The following is an 18,557-nucleotide window of genomic DNA, read 5'->3' as shown; positions in this document are numbered from 1 at the left end:
CTTGATGATCTGCACTGGTGATGTGGACCAGGCAAGAGTAGCCGAGCGCAGACACCATCCCCAACCCCCCCTTATGTGTATATTTTTTTAATACTTTGTGAGGAAAAACTGTCAACCATATCCAAAGTGCAGGACCAAAGAGAAGTAAATAATGTATGCTTTTGTTAGATTCTTTGAAGACGATATGTGCTACGCGTTGCCCGTTTCAAATGTGGAAGATTTCAGCCCTCTGCACAAAACAGATTTTGATAATCAGAAGGTGTATCTGGTTCACAGAACTGAAGAGAATGGCAGCGCAGGCCAGCCGTGCGAAGCACAGATCCTTGCCCTTGCAGGTAAGTTGTCCTTTAAACACAATCACCTTTTCTCTTTTCTGTGCTGTTTTTCTCCGTCTGACCACGTACCGAGAGTGTGCGCGGAACTCGGTAATGTGTCAAAATGAATTCTTTTGTCCGATCTGTCAAGACGCGATCAGCTGGAGTCTGACACCGATAGCCACAACAACGTCCTCGGATGTGGCTAGCCAGACATGCTACTTAGATATGCTAAGATAAGTTTTATATGCAGTCATACCTTCATGTCAATGGTTTCCGGATTTTTACATCCCGAGTGTCGTGTTCTACGAGTCGGCTCCCTTCTTATGTGTGAGCAGCGTTGGTTGTTAAGCTAAATACGTGGCATGTTACGCTAGCCTGTCTACACGGTTGTTTACAACATGAAGCTAACGCTAGCTCCGTGTGTACTCGTTCCGCCTTAGCTTGTTAGCTCTGACATGCCAGTGTACTGCATGTAGACGTAGAGCTGCCGCCACACTGTAAACACATGTGACAACCTGTGGATGACAGAGTAATATCATGACAAGGTTTTCAACCGGAATCGAGACGCTAGCCGGAGAGCTTTGTTGTAGCGGTTAGCTCGTTAGCATGCTTTTCTGAAGGTTTGTGTCTCAGTCGGGATGCGGTGCTGCAGTCCTCACCGTGTCTCGGACATGGATGCAGACAGCATATAGTAACCTCTCCGTCAGTAACATGTCAACGTCATGCCTGTTTCGTAACAACACATTATGATTATGAGGTGACTTGTGCACGGAAAATGTGTTGTTTGGCGTTAGCTTCATTTACAGTCTTTTTTGCTTACGGGCGTCTCTATGCTCGATCTTTAACTCGCCACATCACTAATCCCTGAACCTGAGCTGTCTGGGCTGCAAGATCGGTGCGATCTAACACCTTCACAACCACAGTGATGTTACGGCGCTGTGTGTTCAGGACGTTTTCTTTGTCATTCCGCTTTAAAGAGGTAATGTTAGGTTCTGAGCCGAGAATGGCCAAGTAAATATTTTTGAGCAGAATGGGAAGAAAAAACTTCGTCGGCCTGAGTTGGACAAATGGATGAAAGCATGTAGGTAAATTCCCGTTTTATGAAAAAAAACCCAAACATCTAACAATTTCACGAGTTTCTCTCTGCTTCTATTTCTTTATCCCGCAGATACAGTAGAGGAGTTTGAAGACAGTATAATGCAAAAGAAGATGAAAATTCCCAAGATGTCCATCAAGAATTCAGGAAACTCTTTAGAGAACAATTTTGGGGAAGAGAGAATGCCACTCAGACATAAAAAGGTAGGCAACTTGAATTAGATCAAAATTATATTATTTTTGAGGACATACGTTTGAAAATGTATTTATTTTTGTTGTTAATATCTGTGACATCAGCGTTACAAACACACTGCTGCCTGATTATTCATAAACTGTGTTAATTTACTGATAACAGTGTGGCCCCAAACAAACTAAAATAGAAAAATTTCAACCTTCACCCCTAAAATAGCTTTAAATGTTGTATCATAAAAATACAAGGTAAAACTTTTTCTACCAGTGTCATTCTGATCCCGATTATGTTCTGTGTCACGAGGACCCCCAATACAATCAAACTACATCACAAGAAAAAGTGTACATCAACAAGTGTCTGTCCTGTTGATACATATTCATCCCCAGTCTTACATTTGGGATTTTCTATTGATGATACAACTTCTCATTTCCATAAACTTGGATAACATCCAAAATCCCCCACGCTATTTTTACCATATGCTGGATTAACACAAATTCAGCACTCTGGACAGCTGCCCTTTCACAGACAAATCCTCTGAGCGGCTCATCAAAGAACTCAGTGACTCCTCTCCCCCCAGTTCCTATTGAGATCCCCATGGCCAAAATAAACTGTTTACAGTCTGTTTTTCCAGCTTTTTTCTCTTTTTGAATGACATGTCTTTTTGTGTGTTTGTATGTGTTCTACTTTTATGTTCTACTTTTATGTCCATATCCCCCAATCCCCTTGTTATTTCTATGATTTTTGTAAAATCAAACTTGTCTCTCCGAGTTTGACAGTGTCTGTTTTCTTTAGGCCCTGTCTCAGGACCATGGACGCCCTCTTTCAAACTCCTCAAAGAGCCTTGCTGCAGTAGTGGCTCGCCTGGAAAGAAATGCAGCCAGCTCCTGTATGGAGGGCGAAGAGGACCTGGATGAGGACCGGCTGGCCGAGGAGGTAGATGATGCAGATGACGAAGATGAAGACATGGAGGCAGAGCATCAGCAGCACCGTCACCAGCAGCAACAGCAGCATTTGGAGGTGGACACAGATTGTGTGTCTGGGGTAGCAGCGGCTGTGGTTCCTAGAGTGCTGTACGAGGAGCTAGTTCACAGCTATAGGCAACAAGAAGAGGAGATGAGGAGGCTGCAGCAAGAGTTAGAGAGAACCCGCAGGCAGCTGGTGCAGCAGGCCAAGAAGCTGAAGGAATATGGCAGCTTGCTGACAGAAGTTAAAGAACTGAGGGACTTCAACAGGAGGCTGCAAGACGTACTACTTATGAGACTTGGCAGTGGTGAGGCACTTGAAGCATTTACACAAACACACAAACATTTGCTGATTACGCCATGGAGTTAATGAGTAACCTTTAATCCTATCAGCCTATTTAAGATGATGGCAACAAAGATAAAATCATTTGGTCTTCAAAGAACTTCTTGCAATTACACATCGGGGTCCCTAACTGTTCAGTTTAAGGTTATAGTCTTTGTTTAGAGACAAAAGAAACATCACTTTTCAAATAGTGGTTATGATATTCTATTTTTGTCTGACATGGCTTTGTATGACAGCAGTGAAGATGATGGTCTTTACTGTTAAGTTATAGAAAGGAGGAATATGGGTTGATGTCTTATAGAGGTATAAACTTATTTCCTCCCACCCCTTTAGTTGCTGGATACAACTGGAAAAAAAACCTACCAAAATATATTCACTCAAGTCCCTGGAGCAGTTTGTAATGCTTTGTGGAATTTGGAGACTAGATGTCAATATGTATTTAGTGTCTTCCAACTAAGTTTAAGACACATGGATATAAATGAAGCTCTTATAAATCCACTTTGAGCCCCACTACAGTAGTTTAGTAGGCATCTGATATTTGTAGACAGACCCGACAAGTTGTTAAAGTGAGCCTACTATCAAAAGGTTGCTAGAGAAAAATGTACTTTAGCAGGTATATCTTTTCAATTTCTCAAACTCAAATTCCCCCAAGAGCTGTTTGTTTCTGTCCACACCAAGCTCTCTGAGAAAACTTGCGATAGCAGAGCAGAAAAAAGTAAAGAAAACTTTTATGGGAAAATCAGATAAGACCCTAGTGCAAGCAAAAGGCTCCTGACAGAGTACTTTGTTACCTGGCTGCCAACTTAAGAGACAAGCATGTTGACACTAAGTACACTTAATTTATGTTTTAGTCTTAAACTTAGACTGCTCTGCTGTTATAGACACAATAACCTCAACATTTTCATTCAGTCAAATATTAGCTTGTTGTGGTTGGCCTTTTTTAGAAGATGCAGAAAATAACAGCAGCAAATGAACTGTCTCTGTACAAGTCCCAAATAATTGTCAAAGCACAAATTGTGTTGCAAAATGTGGTTGACTTGTTTTCTTTTCTTCATTTTTATTAGACATTTTTTTCTCACTCAACTTCTTGCGTTATATATATCAGCACACGTGCACAAAGATAGATAGATAGATAGATAGATAGATAGATAGATAGATAGATAGATAGATAGATAGATAGATAGATAGATAGATAGATAGATAGATAGATAGATAGATAGATAGATACCTCACTAATTCACTCTTGTGCTTTCATTATGTCCTTACAACCTGCTGTTTTTGCTGCTGGCCAGTCTTTGAAAATTATTCTATACTGTGTGTTGTCCAAACAAACTAAAACTTACACAGAAATATCCTCCACTGTACTACTGATGATATCATTAACCATTATTTTTGACACATTGTCAAAAGGAAGAGGCAAAATTGTAAACATGGGCTGGACTTCTTTCCATGGATCTACTGGAATTGAACTAGAATTTTGGTTAGAGAGAAAAAAGTTCAGAAGTGGTAAAAGAAAAATGATAAACAATAAAATCAAAACCCAGTGATAGATTTTGACTGTCCAGTACTGAACAAGTCAATCTAATACAGGGAACTGTGTAAAATGTCAGTGTTCTTAGAAGTAGTGACGTTACAGTGCTCACTAGTGAAGAAACCTAAGCCTTGCCAGATGCTGGTGTTAACCTCAGCCTCACTTGTAGATCCGGAAAGACTCGCCTGGCTGCTGGCGAGACCATCTAATGGATAGATTAGAGCACCCTGCGGTGCTTTCAGGATGGGTTGGAGTGCACTGACCGATATTACAACTCTTCAGCTACACTGGAGCTTAGCATGGCCTGCCACCAAGCCTGCTTAGAAACTTGGCCAAAACAAACGCCTGTCTTGAGGCATAAGGAAGCCTCAGCCCAAGGCAGCAAGCAAGCAGAGAGCATTGGTTTGTAAACTTCACCCCAACATGCTACGAGGGCCTGCAGAGATTTTAATACAACAGGAGGTTCCCAGCTAGCATGTTATTACTGTCATCAAGGTTTATGATGTTTCGGTGTCATGGGCCATGCTTATGTTGAGCAGATATGCAAACACATGTAGCTGTCACTTGTACGACAGTAACGTTGCATTTCTCCTTTGCGTCTCCAGAACCGATGCATGATAATGGCACTCAGACAATCAAGGCTGAAGTAGTTGAACCTATTGTTGAGGTCCAAGAGACCTGCAGAGAAGAAGCCAACACCAGTTCCAGCTATTCACCCTCACCCAGAACAGTGTACACCTGCAATGATGGAAAGGTAAGGGAGATTCTTCACACACTTACTTCTTCCTGATTCCCTCTGCTTGGAATGGGAATCCCAAATATTGTATTATATTCAGTCTGGTCAGAGTGTTTATCTTATTTGCTTACAGCCCATCATGATATTCTTCTCTGTTTTCATATCCTACATCCTTTTTTTTACATTTCCACGTTGAACCTTGAGGCAGAATCACTCATTGGAATGTAAACACAGTGATACCTGCAGCGATTAAATCCCAAACACAGAACTTAAGGATACCACCAGTGGACCACTGACAGTCACAGAAAACACACACACACACACACACACACACAAATCTTAAGTTTTCTGTTACTGAAAGACATTAAGTTAGTCAGCAGTAACACAAAAAACATTTATGTTTCATGTACCTGCTCATGTCTTTGCTTTTACATTTAAATACATGTGAAACATACACCATTAAAAGTTAAGTAACAAATACATTTCCAGCATTCACCCCATTAGCCCCTCTCCTCCTGTGAGAGTCCTGACTCGTTTCCCTCCCTTCCTTGTTTCTCTGGCTCTCAGCCTTGGGGGCAACTGTAGGAGGTAGCCTGATTTTGTAGGAAGTGCTGTATTTCCTCTTAACACCCATGAACCTGGGAATATGCCGTCATAGTTGATCAGTCCTTTCCCCCTGGCTGCCCTATCCTAGCAGGTAAACAAGGTTGAGAAGATTATTATTGTTCCTGCAAGCCCAGCCAGCATCATCAGTGTTTATTGGCCTGTTAGGTTTCTTCACTCACCCCCCACCGCTGTAACTCAACCAGCGTCCTGTCTCTGATGACAGGGGGGGAATTGGTACTACAAGCTCTGGGGCCTGCAGCCACTTCAAGCGTGAAGAACACTTGCAAATTAGAACTCTCCTACATCAGGGACCCCATATTAATTATTTGCACGAGAGGAATTTAAATTGACTGACAGGTTAGCCCTTGTGAGAGAGGGAGAGAGGGGTTGTAAAGAAAGAGGAGTAGTGGAGAGAGAGATAAATGAGAGCAAAGGAGAGGGAGGATGAAAACAATCTTGTCTAACTTGAGGGCAGTAAAAAGCTTGTCTGCTGGCCAGGGGCCTAAAGCACATTAGCTGCACAGGGAAAAGCCTTTTGGATGCTGGCCTAAAGACTTTACAGTGATAAGAGAGTAGAGAAGGGAAAGGGAGTCGCACATGCCCCCTGCTGCATTAGCTCACCTAGAAGACCAGGGCAGTCTGCCTAGGCTGGCAATCGGCTTGGAGTGATTGGTGCAGGCTTATGCAACGTGCAGCGGCAGTGTGTAGGGAGCTCCAGGCTAAGTTCATAGTGGAGGTAATCCAGGCTGCAAGCAGCCAGTGGCCTGAGCTTATTTATGTATCCTTTTTTGGTGAAAGTGGTGCTTCTTGGGATTTGTAATTTGGTCTAAGCGGGATCCAGTTCATCAGTGTTCCCCCATGAAAAGCCATGACCTGCCTTGTCGATTTAGATTTAGAAGGTTTTACAACCACATGGGGTATTGCTGATTAGTGAAACTGGATTGGGATCCCTCAGTGCCAAACACAAGTGTCCTGGGCAAATGGGTGATCTGCATCATCACCTTGGGATGAACAGTACTTTTGGGTTTTCCTACATGTGTAAATATGTTGTTTTTGACATTGAATCATAGGTTTCCAGGCTTGAAGCCAGATAAATTCTGAGTTTCCCTTTTTTTCTCTCCTATCTTCTCAGATGTTTGAGATTCCTTTAGCTGATAGCTGTGTATTCTCTCTTAAAATATCATTAAGGTTTAATGAAATTCCCATCCCACTCCAAATTTGAAGAACAGTACAGAGTAACAACTTCTCTGAAGTCTCGTGCTCTAGCTTCTGCTGTATCTGTTGAAAAAAACATGAAGTCATCAGGGACAAAAACAATGTTTTTGTCCATTTTTATTTTCATTTTCAAATGTCTGAGGGTTTGTTTGTTTGAATGTTTGCTTTTCAAAGACATGATTAAAGCAAATTCATGTCCGTACGTTTCAAAGGTGGCTGATGAAATGGTTTCTTTGTCAATTTGTTTATTTACATCTATTTTTTTTTGGCAGACAATAGGTAATACTGTGAAAATCCTGCCTGTCAAGATAATAAGGAGGCTGCCCTTACAAAAAAGTTCATTACGTGCTTTACATTGTCAACGTCATGGTTTGTGGTTTCGAAACTTGAACTCTTCACAAACAAAAAAAGCTTCTCGTTGTATCTTGCACTATGAAGGCGTTTGTTGTCTTCAGCTGACTGTAAGTGTATGTATTAAAATGTAAGCTGGTCCTGTTTGTAGGTACACCTCGGTGGAGGAATCTGGGTAGAGGAGGAGAAGTGGCACCAGCTGCAGCGGACCCAGGGAGATTCTAAGTTCACAAAGAACCTGGCTGTGATGATCTGGGGCACAGAAACCCTCAAGAACCGCAGCGTCACTGGAGTAGCCACCAAAAAGAAGAAAGATGCCCTGCCCAAACCTCCGCTGTCGCCCAGCAAACTGAAAATTGTCAGAGGTAAGATAAATTATATTTAAAAGCCTATGAAATGAAGACAGTAAAAAAAAGATGAATCCCTATTTTGGTGAGGCTTTTATTGGCTAAGATGAGGTAGAAAGCACAAGATACAGAAGAATTATTTTGCCCTTGATACAGGCTTCCAATTATTGAAATATATTCATTAGACGACAAAGATAAGATCAGCAAATTTTAATCTAATGTAGTCTGACTGCTCACACTCGCTCCTTCCCCAGAGTGTCTCTACGACAGAGTGTCTCAAGAGACAGCCGACAGTGCAGAGATTACACAGAGATTGTCCAAAGTGAACAAATACATTTGTGAAAAGATTATGGACATCAACAAGTCCATCAAGAACGAGGAGCGGCGGGAGTCCAAGCTGCTCATCAGACAGACAGTCAAGATGGAGAACTTCACCTACGATGGCATGTAGTGGTCAGCTGTTGTCCCGCCAGCGCCTTCTGCCCAGGATATAGAGGGGACCTGATATGAGTGGTTGGAGGAGTATCATCAGAGTTTCAGGAGCAGTTTTTTTTTGTTCACACATTGGGTTTGTCATTATGTGAAACTCTAAAAAAAACCTTGTTTCCCAGCCTCCCATTGAGCAGCAGTAAGCTCCCTCAGTGCCCAGTTTCCTCATTGGCTGGCAGACAGCTTTACCCACTGCTTAACTAAGCCGGTGTGAGCTGGTATGAGTGTTTTTATAAGCTTTACAGTGGTATTGGTACAGAGACGTGGTTTATTGATGTGTGTGCATTTATGTCAAAGGCGAGATTAGACGTAATTGTTAAATTGATTTATTGTTCTGTGTCAGAACATCATTTTGAGTCCTTAAACTTTTAAAAAGTAAAGTTATTTACATGGATAAAGTCTTCTGATGCTACAAAGATAATGAAATAGTTTGCATTAGAACTTAGTGGTTTAAACAGTTGGATGTTTTGGTGACTACCTGATAACTGCTGAGTGTTTGGTTGGTACTTAATGTGAGGAACAGGACATCAGGGTGTCAAATGCACAAGTCTTAATTGGTAACAGCCATTTTTGCAACAGAGATTCTGTTGCTACAAGAGATTAATTCTTCCCCATTAGTGTTGGTCAATCATAAAACTCCTCTAAGGAGGTTAAATGACTCTCATGTAGAGACTAAAGAGTGATAATTGTATTTTTTCTTTCTTTTCTTATGTTGACCTTTTAGGTTTGAGTAAATGCCATTGTAAGAGAGCACATGGAGAGCTTTGGATTGGTAATTCCTGTGTTACTCTTAACCAAACAAGTCACTTTCAGGCAGTTTGACTGTTGAATTAGTCCAAGTGGTACAGGCATGTTGATGCCGAGAAAGGCCTTACATGGATTTGGCAATCACCAGGGTATTTTGTACCTCTGGGTTTTCTAGTGGGCTGTGATTGTAAATGTATTGGAAGCTGGAGAGATAATGCTTCACCTGCACTTTGCTGTGAGAATGTAAGAGTTGGCTATAGGTACTTTTGTGTGATGTGCTCCATCAGTTTGAGCTGAGCTGCTTGCTAACCCTCCACTTGTCCTATATTTAAAAGACGCTGTGCTGCATGGGATAGTGTGGGGGGGTGAAAATCAAGGCAAAGTTTAGCACAGTTCAGGTCATGTTGTTATGGGCAGTGTTAGCTGTGGGTAAAGCTGTCTGTCTCTCTGTTGAACTGTTGAAGATTTCTGGGCCTGCTGAACATATAACAACCACCCTCTTTTTTATAACAGCCTCTGGGGAACAAGTAAGGTCGCTCCAGTGACAACTTCCTCTGAACTACACTTTACCAGAACTTTGCAAAAGTCCTCTCTTTCATATGTTTTTTTTTTTTTTTTTTCATTATTTTTTTTCTCTCCAGTTGTTTGTTTTGATCCAAGTGGTTTGTGTGGCTGTCTGCAGGCTGGAACTAAATGCTGCAGATTAAAATCTCAACTGTGACCTAACTGTGGCTAACTGTGAATCTGCTGCAGCGCTGCCCATCAAGCCTCTCTCCTCTTCAGACTCTACATTCTTGTGTTTCAGTTGGTTTGTTTCTCTCAGTCTTTTATGTCCGTCTCAGTTTTTTTGTTTTTGTTTTTTTTTTGTAATTGCAAAAGTTCAGATCAGCCTTTTGTTAAGCTACCTTTTGTCTTGGAGATATTTTTAGTGTATATAAAACACATCTTTTTACTTTTCCACCAAACATCTATTTCACTTGTTTGTCATGTTACAGTTTTACAGGTTCTGGTTGAGTTTCGGTTGATCTAATTGCTGTTGTAATTCCATGTTACCTGATAACTTCTTGTATTTCTTTTTACTCTTTTTTTGTTTTGTTTTTAATATGAGTTGTTGGCTTTAAGCTTGATGTTCTATCCAAATGTAAATGGGTAGAGTCTATGATACAAAAATAATATCGCCCTTTCTCAGCCAAAGTCGTCTCTTGGAACAAGAGACACGTGGCTTTCTTAACTTTGGCTGAAACCACATTTGCAACATGTGATATAAATATATATAAATGATAAGCCTCACCTTAAAATCTACCTTATATGATCTGCCACAGTTATATTAAAATCTGTATTGTTGAACTGCTATACTCTAGAAATTCAAATGCAGTAGTTAGATTCACACAAATCATTTACATTGAATGCACTTTAAAGTTCTTGGCAATTCGTCAATCTTAAGGAAATGTATTTGTGATAAACGTCCTTTTAAAAATGTCTATATAATTAGATTAAGGCCTAAAAATAATTGTATTAACATGAAGCACCTTAGAAAACTTTGGTTTTATTGTTTTATGGCGAGAAGACGTTTTGGGATATGATTCAGTTTGTCTGTCAGATCTACGCCAGTCACACCAATCTTTAAAACAAGTTGAACAGATCGAAAGGAAAAATTCACAAGCAAAGGTAAACAACTCATGGCTTACAAACCCAAAACAGAAGTCACCAAACTTAAGATGTTTAACTATGAAATGTGCAAGCTGACTGGAATATGTGCTTTAACTTAATGTGTGAAAATGCTGGTAATGTATAAATGTGACCTATATAGAGATGATGTGTATTTTTACAAGTGAGTGGTAACTGTAAGCCAAAGTATTGAAGGCTGAGATCAAGCTAAAGAAGAGGGGTTGCTGAACGAGAAATCAGCAGGGTTTGCACAAAAATGGCAATTGCCAAGGTGATAGAGCTTAGTGAATCTTAAGTCACGAAGTGTGACATTAATATTCTTTTTCTTTTGTTCTTAAAAAAAATCCCTTTTCAGTATCTTTCAATTTTTTGTCCTTGTACAGACCAACGTGTGAGGTTAATGTGCGCTCGCATGTATTGAAAATACATGCAGTTTAAAAGAAAGAAAAAGATTTCTGCTGTGCAAAGCAACCATGCTGAAATTCTGACACATTGTTGTGTGATGTGTTTGTGTTTGTTTCTTTGTTGTTTGATGCCAAAAGGAGGTGTGGTTAAAATCATGCTTTAAAATAGAGCATTAATAGAGCTATTACATCATCTTGAAATGTTAACTTCTTTTATAAGGCTGGTTTCCTGGAGCGCGATTAAGCCTAATCCTTTAACTAAAACCATCTTAGTGGATGAAAGCTGTATGGAAGTACTGTATGTTTTTAACCCAGATTTGGATTAATCTGTGATTGCCAGGCCAATCTCTGTTAAATGTTCCAAGTCACTTGCAGAGGAGCAGTTTGGGTTATAGCTGCATATTAGAGCCAGTAATGGACGATAGAGGCGAGCTTGGCTCTGTATCACCACACCAGACCTTCCAGTACTCACACTGTCACACTCAAGTAGCGATAAGGAGGAAAAGTAACCTCTCTGGCTCTGTGATCCTCTTCCTGCGCCACCTCTATTTCCTCACTCTCCTGACATTTATATGGACTGGATTTCAAAATGCAAATGTATCAAGATAAAAGCAAATCCTATTGCTAGCTTGGTGTTTTGGCTTATGTTGTGAACACCTGTCAAAGTTTTTGGATGTCGGGGAGCTTTATGTTGCTTTTTGACAGTTTGATTGGAGAAAAAAGCGATTAGCTTTAGCTTCCCTGAGTGGAACAAGATAAATGGCTTCATCCTGCAGTTTTCACAACTAAGTGTACACAATACAAATAACTCTCTGAGCCTCAGATACATGTCAGACTTACTCAAAGTAAGAAAACAAACATGAGGAACACATTGTTGGGCCTATATTTTTCTTAAAGTATCAGAAACTTTGTATACAATCCACAAACCGGTTCTACTTCATCTAACTTCACCGTCCTACCTCATTGTTGCTCTGGTGTTTGTCAGTGACTGTAAACTATGTGTGTATATTAAAAAAAATATAGGAAAGGTATACCTGGTAATTCTCAACATGTACAGCATATAAAACTTGTTAAACACCTCAGTACACAATATCATTCTTAGGAGAAATCAGTTTTATTACCTGCTTAAAGATGCTGCTCTAAAGGGGTGTCTGTGTGAGGGGTCGTCTCTGAATATATATCTTCGCTCTTTGCTATGTCGTGCAGTTGATCAGTGGTTGTGTTCTGTCTCTGTAATGCATTCTGAGATTTTTACTGGTTGACGGTGCTACCAGCAAACAGTTCAAAAGCTGATCTGTCTCTCGGACCTCAAATGGTGCTGTTTTTCTATGTTTTTATCCTCATACAGCTATGTTTTATTCAGGTGTGTCAACCGCCACTATCCCCTCAGCTAATCAAATTGTAAGCCAAAATACTTTGCTCAACGATAAACCTGCTATTACTGTATCAACTATATGCTATCCATCCAAATATTGTAGATAGTGATTATATCCTCAGCTGTGATTTTCAGATGTACCTCAGAACTTGCTGATTTTCAATGGATGCATCTGCTTCTAGCACCTGTTGTCTACCGATATTACTTTGTTGCAGTGTATTTTCAGAAATATGCATTTTTACTGGTTAGATCAGGTTTCACTTAAATAGTTCATGACTATTTTACCACACTCAGATGACCAATAGATTTAAGGGTTACACTGTTCACTGGTCGCATGCCAGATTGTCATGTTGAAAATCTCAGTTGGACTGGTCAGTGTTTGTCACAGTAGACGAGTTCCTCAGCAACAACAAAAAAAAAACATGATGTGTTTAGTCCAGTTTGTTTGACAGGAGCAAGATTCCACTGGTTGTTCTGCTAAGGGTTGAAAAATTATCTCCATCAGAAGTGGTATTATGAATGTTCAAATTATAAAATCTAGGATTTTTACACCTGTCTGATTCTGATAGCAAGGCTTTGTGTTTTTATTTGCCAATACCAAGGACCACTCTGATACCGTAGAATTTAAAAGATAAATAAACACAATAATGTTGGAAGAATACTGATAGAAGACGTGTTGTAAGCTTTGACTGAGGTTATCCTCTCTGCTAACTCCATAGCGCTGCCAGATACAGTGACAAGTGTATTTTTCAGTCACCAAACCACACTTGGTCTATTGTTGCTACAAGCCTATGGGCCAGTGTATTTGCCAATACATGCCACAATATTTAAGGGAATACCAGTGGCTGATATCACTACCAATGAGCCTATCAGAGGCTAACACAGTTACCACAATAGAAATGTTTGAACTGTCAGTTAGAATGATTGATTCTTGTTCATTTTTAATCCTCAAAGATTTGCCTTTTTCTTCTGTTAAAACAATCTGAATGTCCTCAGTGTTCGTAAATAGATATTACTGTAGCAATTTGGTCTTTATTGACTCACCGTGAACCAAAATCAATCATTCAAAAGCTGTATAAATTTTACTCCCTGCTCAGTGACGCCAATGGAATCTTTTTGCAACTGAGTGTTGGAGACGTTTTAAGTTGTTGGTGTGTATGTGTTTTCTTTTTTCTTTTTCTTTTTTTTTGAGTGTGAACATGTAATCTGCTGGGGAGCTCATCTCTACTGTGATCTTTACGTGTGTTCGAACACACAGCAGTTGGTTTCACGGAAGCTCTTAAGCCATTCGTTGGACTGTTTCATAATGGTTCAATTTTAAGCTTTGCTCTGGTCCAGGGAGTTGACCCGGGGAGTTTTGTGTCTAAATAAATTCCTATGCAGGTGTTGAGTTGTAATCACCTGGTACCACATCACTGTTGGGTGAGGGGCCAACCAGGGGGGAGAAAACTGGGGAGTGTTCAAAACCTTTGAATGTGTTCAGAAAGCCTTGAGATAAAGTCAAAGTGGACAATGGCGACATGACAAATCAGTACAGAACTATTACTACGTTTTCATACTCACAAAGTTGAATTAAACTGGGCTATACGGGCTGCTTGGAAATGTTTATAACAGTTATAACTGCATTGCATTAGGGGAAGACAGGGTTGTTACTGTGTGGAGTATTTTAAGTTGGTATGATAATGTGAAAAGAATTGCAGTAAAAACTCCCTCACCTGACTTTAGCCTCTCAGAGGCATCCGTACATTTACAGAAGATGTTATAAGTGTATGCGATAGAGTGTTTATGTCTTTGCTAAACCGGCCACACCTCTGCTATGCGAGCAACTCTTTGACGCTTAGCATCCTGTTTTGTGTTTTCTCTTGCTGCATTCAGGAACACCTGTTTAATGTATAGATAAACAGAAATAAATCCAGACTTTTATTCTATCAGCACAAACCCTGTTGTCTTTTTTGTGTCTCCCACTTTGTGCTCTTTTATCTCTGCCTGTTTATTTCCTGTTAGGCTTTATATGCTGGGATTTTAATAACAGTTAACTGCCTGTTTCTTCATTATTGATCTCTTATGTGTATACATCAAGCTTTTACAATACCTGTATCTAAATCTTACAGTATTGGAAGATTTTGTCAAATATGTTTATTTTCCAGCTTGTAACTCTCAGAAATGTGTGTTTGATATAGAGCTACAGCTGCTAGACATGACCTTAGCTTCACATGCTTATAAGAAATAAGTTAACTCATTATTTACCTCATATCTAAAGGGATAAACAGATCTACCTGCTTACACCTGGCTAATGAACATCCCTTTTAATTTTCCTTCAGAGAATAATGACAGCTTCTTTTATGAGATGCTAAATCTTTCATTTAATCCCATAACCTGCATGAAGGGCTTCCCAGAGCAACACTTGTGCGTTTCTGTGTGACTTGGCACTATTGTTCATCACTAATAACATATTTCCCAAAAGTTACAGGATGCTCTGAGTAAGTAGTGACTGATTGTATTTTCACCTCAATCTCTATTTTCTAAGAACCACTAGATCGAGGTGAAATCTGGTCAACAGCTTGGAGCATGCCTTAAGTGTTATTTTTTACTCTGAAAACCCGCTTAACTAATGTCAAGAGAGTTTTTTATTTTCAAATTGATGGCCATGTGTGCTAAAATGAGCTTCAACAAACCTTACTGACCCCTAGGCTAATTCAAATTTGTCTGCACACAGCGACTTGTTCAACTTTTAATTTAAATGCAGAGATTAAAATGACTTTCTGAGTTTTCCGTACAACGGCACGCATTTGCTTTTCAACATTTCCTAACGCTGTCTGACACAAGGCAGACTGACAGATTTACAGACAGACAGACAGGTAGAGAGCTGTGATGTTACCTTTTTTGACAACTCATTCCCCCCTACACACAGATCAGTGTTGACATGTTCACTCCCTCTCTCCGGTACATCCCCAACACTCCGACTATAGATCTGTGTTTCAGGTTTGTTGTGTTTTTGAGTGCATCTGCACTGAAGGTGAAGGGATCAATGGCACATTCTTCCCAATGTCAGCCACCAGATAACAGAGACCAACACTTCACCGTAGTGTGTGTATTGTTTGGCCTGCCTCTGTGCTACCCTGAGTGCAGCTGACTGGCAGAGCTGAATTGAACATGTCCCATGTCCAAACCACCGCAATATCAACTCAGCTGCATGAGAGCAAGATAAGACAGAAACAGGGTGTTGATATATCAGATTGCTTGTAAGACGGCTTGTTTGCAGAGGCTTGAATCTAAAATGAGGCTCATTGATGAAAGCTGGATTTGGTTGAGTCTACATTGGATAGGAAGTGGCCCATTTCCTACGTCTTTCCTGAATGAGCTCCACTCTCTTCCTCATCCTCCCCTCCTGTCTGGCACTCGGATGCATTTCCATATATTACTGCCTCTGTAAGCAAGTGTGTCATACGCCCAGGCTTTTCCTGCAGCCCAAGGGGACTTCTCAATGTCATTATCGCTAAAGCCTGCCACATGCCTGTAATGTATTGCCGCCTGGCTTTATTGGCAGCACGATGATTCAGTGGTGGTGATGATGGATTAGTGCCGGCTGGGTCGAGCTGGGCTGGGCTGGGCTGGTCCAGTCTGGGCTGGGCTCTGTCGCATAAACACTGTGTCCTCCTCGCACACTGCAGTATAGAGGGAAACATATCGTATTTATGTCACACACACACAACCTAATGAATACGGTCATTTCAGTGCTTTTATAGAGCTTCCTGGAACATTGTCTGATTCATCTTGACCACCTTTTGCTTTTCATGCAGACACGGTGCAGAGCAGCGCTGCATAATGGGAGGCAGTAATGCCTGCTCTTTATGACATTGTTACTGTTTTGATTGTGAGACTATAACAGCTTTTGGTGCCTCCTGCAAGGGGAAGTTCTGAGAGAGGACTCCGGGTGCATATGTTACCCCAGCGTAACAAGGTTTTGTGTTTCCAGGAGCGTGCACACACACACACACACACACACACACACACACACACACACACACACACACACACACACACACACACACACACACACACACACACACACACTCTGGGTTTAGAGGAAGGACACAGGGTGGCATGTTTTACTGCTGAATATGAAACACACTCCATATAACACAGCCACCCAGGCTGAACTAAACTAAATGGCACACTGGCCACCAACTAGAAGTCTAAACTCAACACTCAGCTCCCTGTTGCAGGCTTTTGAGTCCCTCCTCTGCTGTACATCGTCACAGAAATCTGGCCCCAGCCTCACTGCAGTGAAATAAATGGACATTAGTCTTAATTTCTAACTGCTTGCAGCAGGACAGTCCACCTTCACTGCTGCTGTTAACCTCTGCTGCCTTCTGACTCCTTCTGCAAAACAGGAAGATTTAGTTTATCAGTAGGGGGAGTGTGGGGTGCAATATGTAACTGTCAAGTGTGCAAGATATTCAGGCTTTACATGCAAAACTGTGTCTGGGCTCAGCATTAACAAACCAGGTTGATGTGGCAGTCTTTGCTTTAAGGGTAATTTTTAAATGTTTGTCCATTACAGACTAATGCAACACAACAGCTTTGTCTCCAATCAACCTGACTGTTACTGATCCTATAACTCACTTAAAGACTTTGAAGGCTTCAGCATAATGCAAACAGTATGACTCATCCTCTAAGTGAATGTTAGTAGCTCTGTAAGTATGAATGTATGTTACGTGCTCTAGTGTTTAGTTTCTTACAGAGATATATTCAGACGCTTCCCACATACATAAAGCAGCATTGATTTACAGAAAGGGGTCAAAGCTGTGTGAAAAACATGTGAAGAGCAGTCGATACATTATTCCTCTCTTGCTTTGTAAAGTTAACCTGAAAATTGACAACAGTGTAAGAGGGTAATAAGTCGATGGTGGTGATTCTGCATTTAGTCTTCAAAGCTGATTTTACTCGAGTGGGCTACTGATCAGCCCAACTTGTGCTCTTCAGATTTTCACCCACTCATACTTATCCAGCTTATCCAGTTGGTTACACGTCAGCCTTCATTCACTTACAGTATGCACGCACAGATGTGTGCTTGAACCATGCATACAAACGTTTGAAGCACAAATGTGGACTTCATCAGTTAATTCTTACTTAAATTTATTCTTGCACAGTGAACAAGAATCCAACTTCCAACCAACTTTTTCAGAAAATGTTAACATGCTCTTTTAATTAAATGCATGAAGTATTAAAACTAATTTTAGTTAAATGAAAAAAAAGAATAAAACCCAAATAGAATAGAATAGAATAGAATAGAATAGAACTTTGTTGTCATTGTAACAAGTACAATGAAATTGAAGTCACAGCAGCAATCAAGGAAACAAAAGTAAGAAAGTGTATAGAAAGTGCAAAAAGGTCCATAAGAAAATAGATGATGACAGCTTGTCCATCATTCTCCAGTTCAGCCAGCCTCCACCTCCACAGGGTCCAGGACTGAGCTTCTTCAGTCATGCTCCATCTCTGTCTTCTAGATCCTGTCTGCTCACAGCAGGTGAAGCTCTTCCAACATTGGTTTGATTTGATTTGATTTGATTTGATTTGATTTTGATTTTGATTTTATTTTGGTCATGTCAGCACATTTATACAATATCACACATTGTCAATAGATGATCACATTGTGCATGTCCGAAAGGGAAGACGGGAGAAGCAGAGCTTATCTAGTCCCGTCCCCATTTCCTCAATACTTAGTTTCCTCTTTTTCACATATCATCAGATTATTATGAATTTTGATTCCATTTACAAATGTGTGGCATAATTCTTGATTGTCTTTTAGTGTCCATATTTGACCATTAATGTCCATCACTTGTCTTACAACATCACTTCATTCACTTTCATTGGTGGATGGACATCATTGGTGTCTGATGTTAGCTCTGTTAGCCATGTCTGTGAATAGCATGATGCTACTCTGCCCTCTGGTATTCCCTCTGTTGCTGGGTTAGCACAGCTAGCTCGTCCATCTTATTGGAGATAGATCTTGCGTTCCCTATAACGATGGATGGAAGGACAGGTCCATGTCGTCACTTCTTAGCTCACACCTGAGAACCAGCACGTCGTCCTCACCTCCTTCTCCTCTCCTTGTGGGAAGACATCAGGCCTTACACTAGTTAGCATTGACATGCTAACATGCTAACAGCTGAGTTCA

General features: G+C 40.6%; 2 protein-coding genes across 3 annotated transcripts in view; both read left to right on the top strand.

Moving 5' to 3' along the window:
- Positions 1-18,557, top strand: part of agbl4 (AGBL carboxypeptidase 4) — a 357,831-nt gene that overhangs the window by 276,720 nt on the left and 62,554 nt on the right. The window lies entirely within an intron of this gene.
- Positions 83-14,305, top strand: bend5 (BEN domain containing 5). The gene is made up of 6 exons (XM_074668536.1): positions 83-335; positions 1,486-1,616; positions 2,395-2,872; positions 5,044-5,192; positions 7,498-7,711; positions 7,948-14,305. The coding sequence occupies exons 1-6, from the start codon at positions 152-154 to the stop codon at positions 8,142-8,144; spliced, it is 1,353 nt and encodes a 450-aa protein (XP_074524637.1). The 5' UTR covers positions 83-151; the 3' UTR covers positions 8,145-14,305.

This window comes from Halichoeres trimaculatus, unplaced genomic scaffold, assembly GCF_033239565.1.
Source record: "Halichoeres trimaculatus isolate MK-OKI-2021-1 unplaced genomic scaffold, fHalTri1.1 fHalTri1_scaffold_4, whole genome shotgun sequence".
In the NCBI taxonomy this organism is placed as follows: Eukaryota; Metazoa; Chordata; class Actinopteri; order Labriformes; family Labridae; genus Halichoeres; species Halichoeres trimaculatus.
This window is presented reverse-complemented; position numbering and strand designations above follow the sequence as displayed.

Excerpts from the sequence above, each read along its gene's own strand:
- bend5 (XM_074668536.1), top strand. The coding sequence starts at position 152 with ATGTATGCTTTTGTTAGATTCTTTGAAGACGATATGTGCTACGCGTTG. Across the intron at positions 1,617-2,394 it reads TGCCACTCAGACATAAAAAG|GCCCTGTCTCAGGACCATGG; the intron begins GTAGGCAACTTG and ends TGTTTTCTTTAG. Across the intron at positions 2,873-5,043 it reads ACTTATGAGACTTGGCAGTG|AACCGATGCATGATAATGGC; the intron begins GTGAGGCACTTG and ends TTGCGTCTCCAG.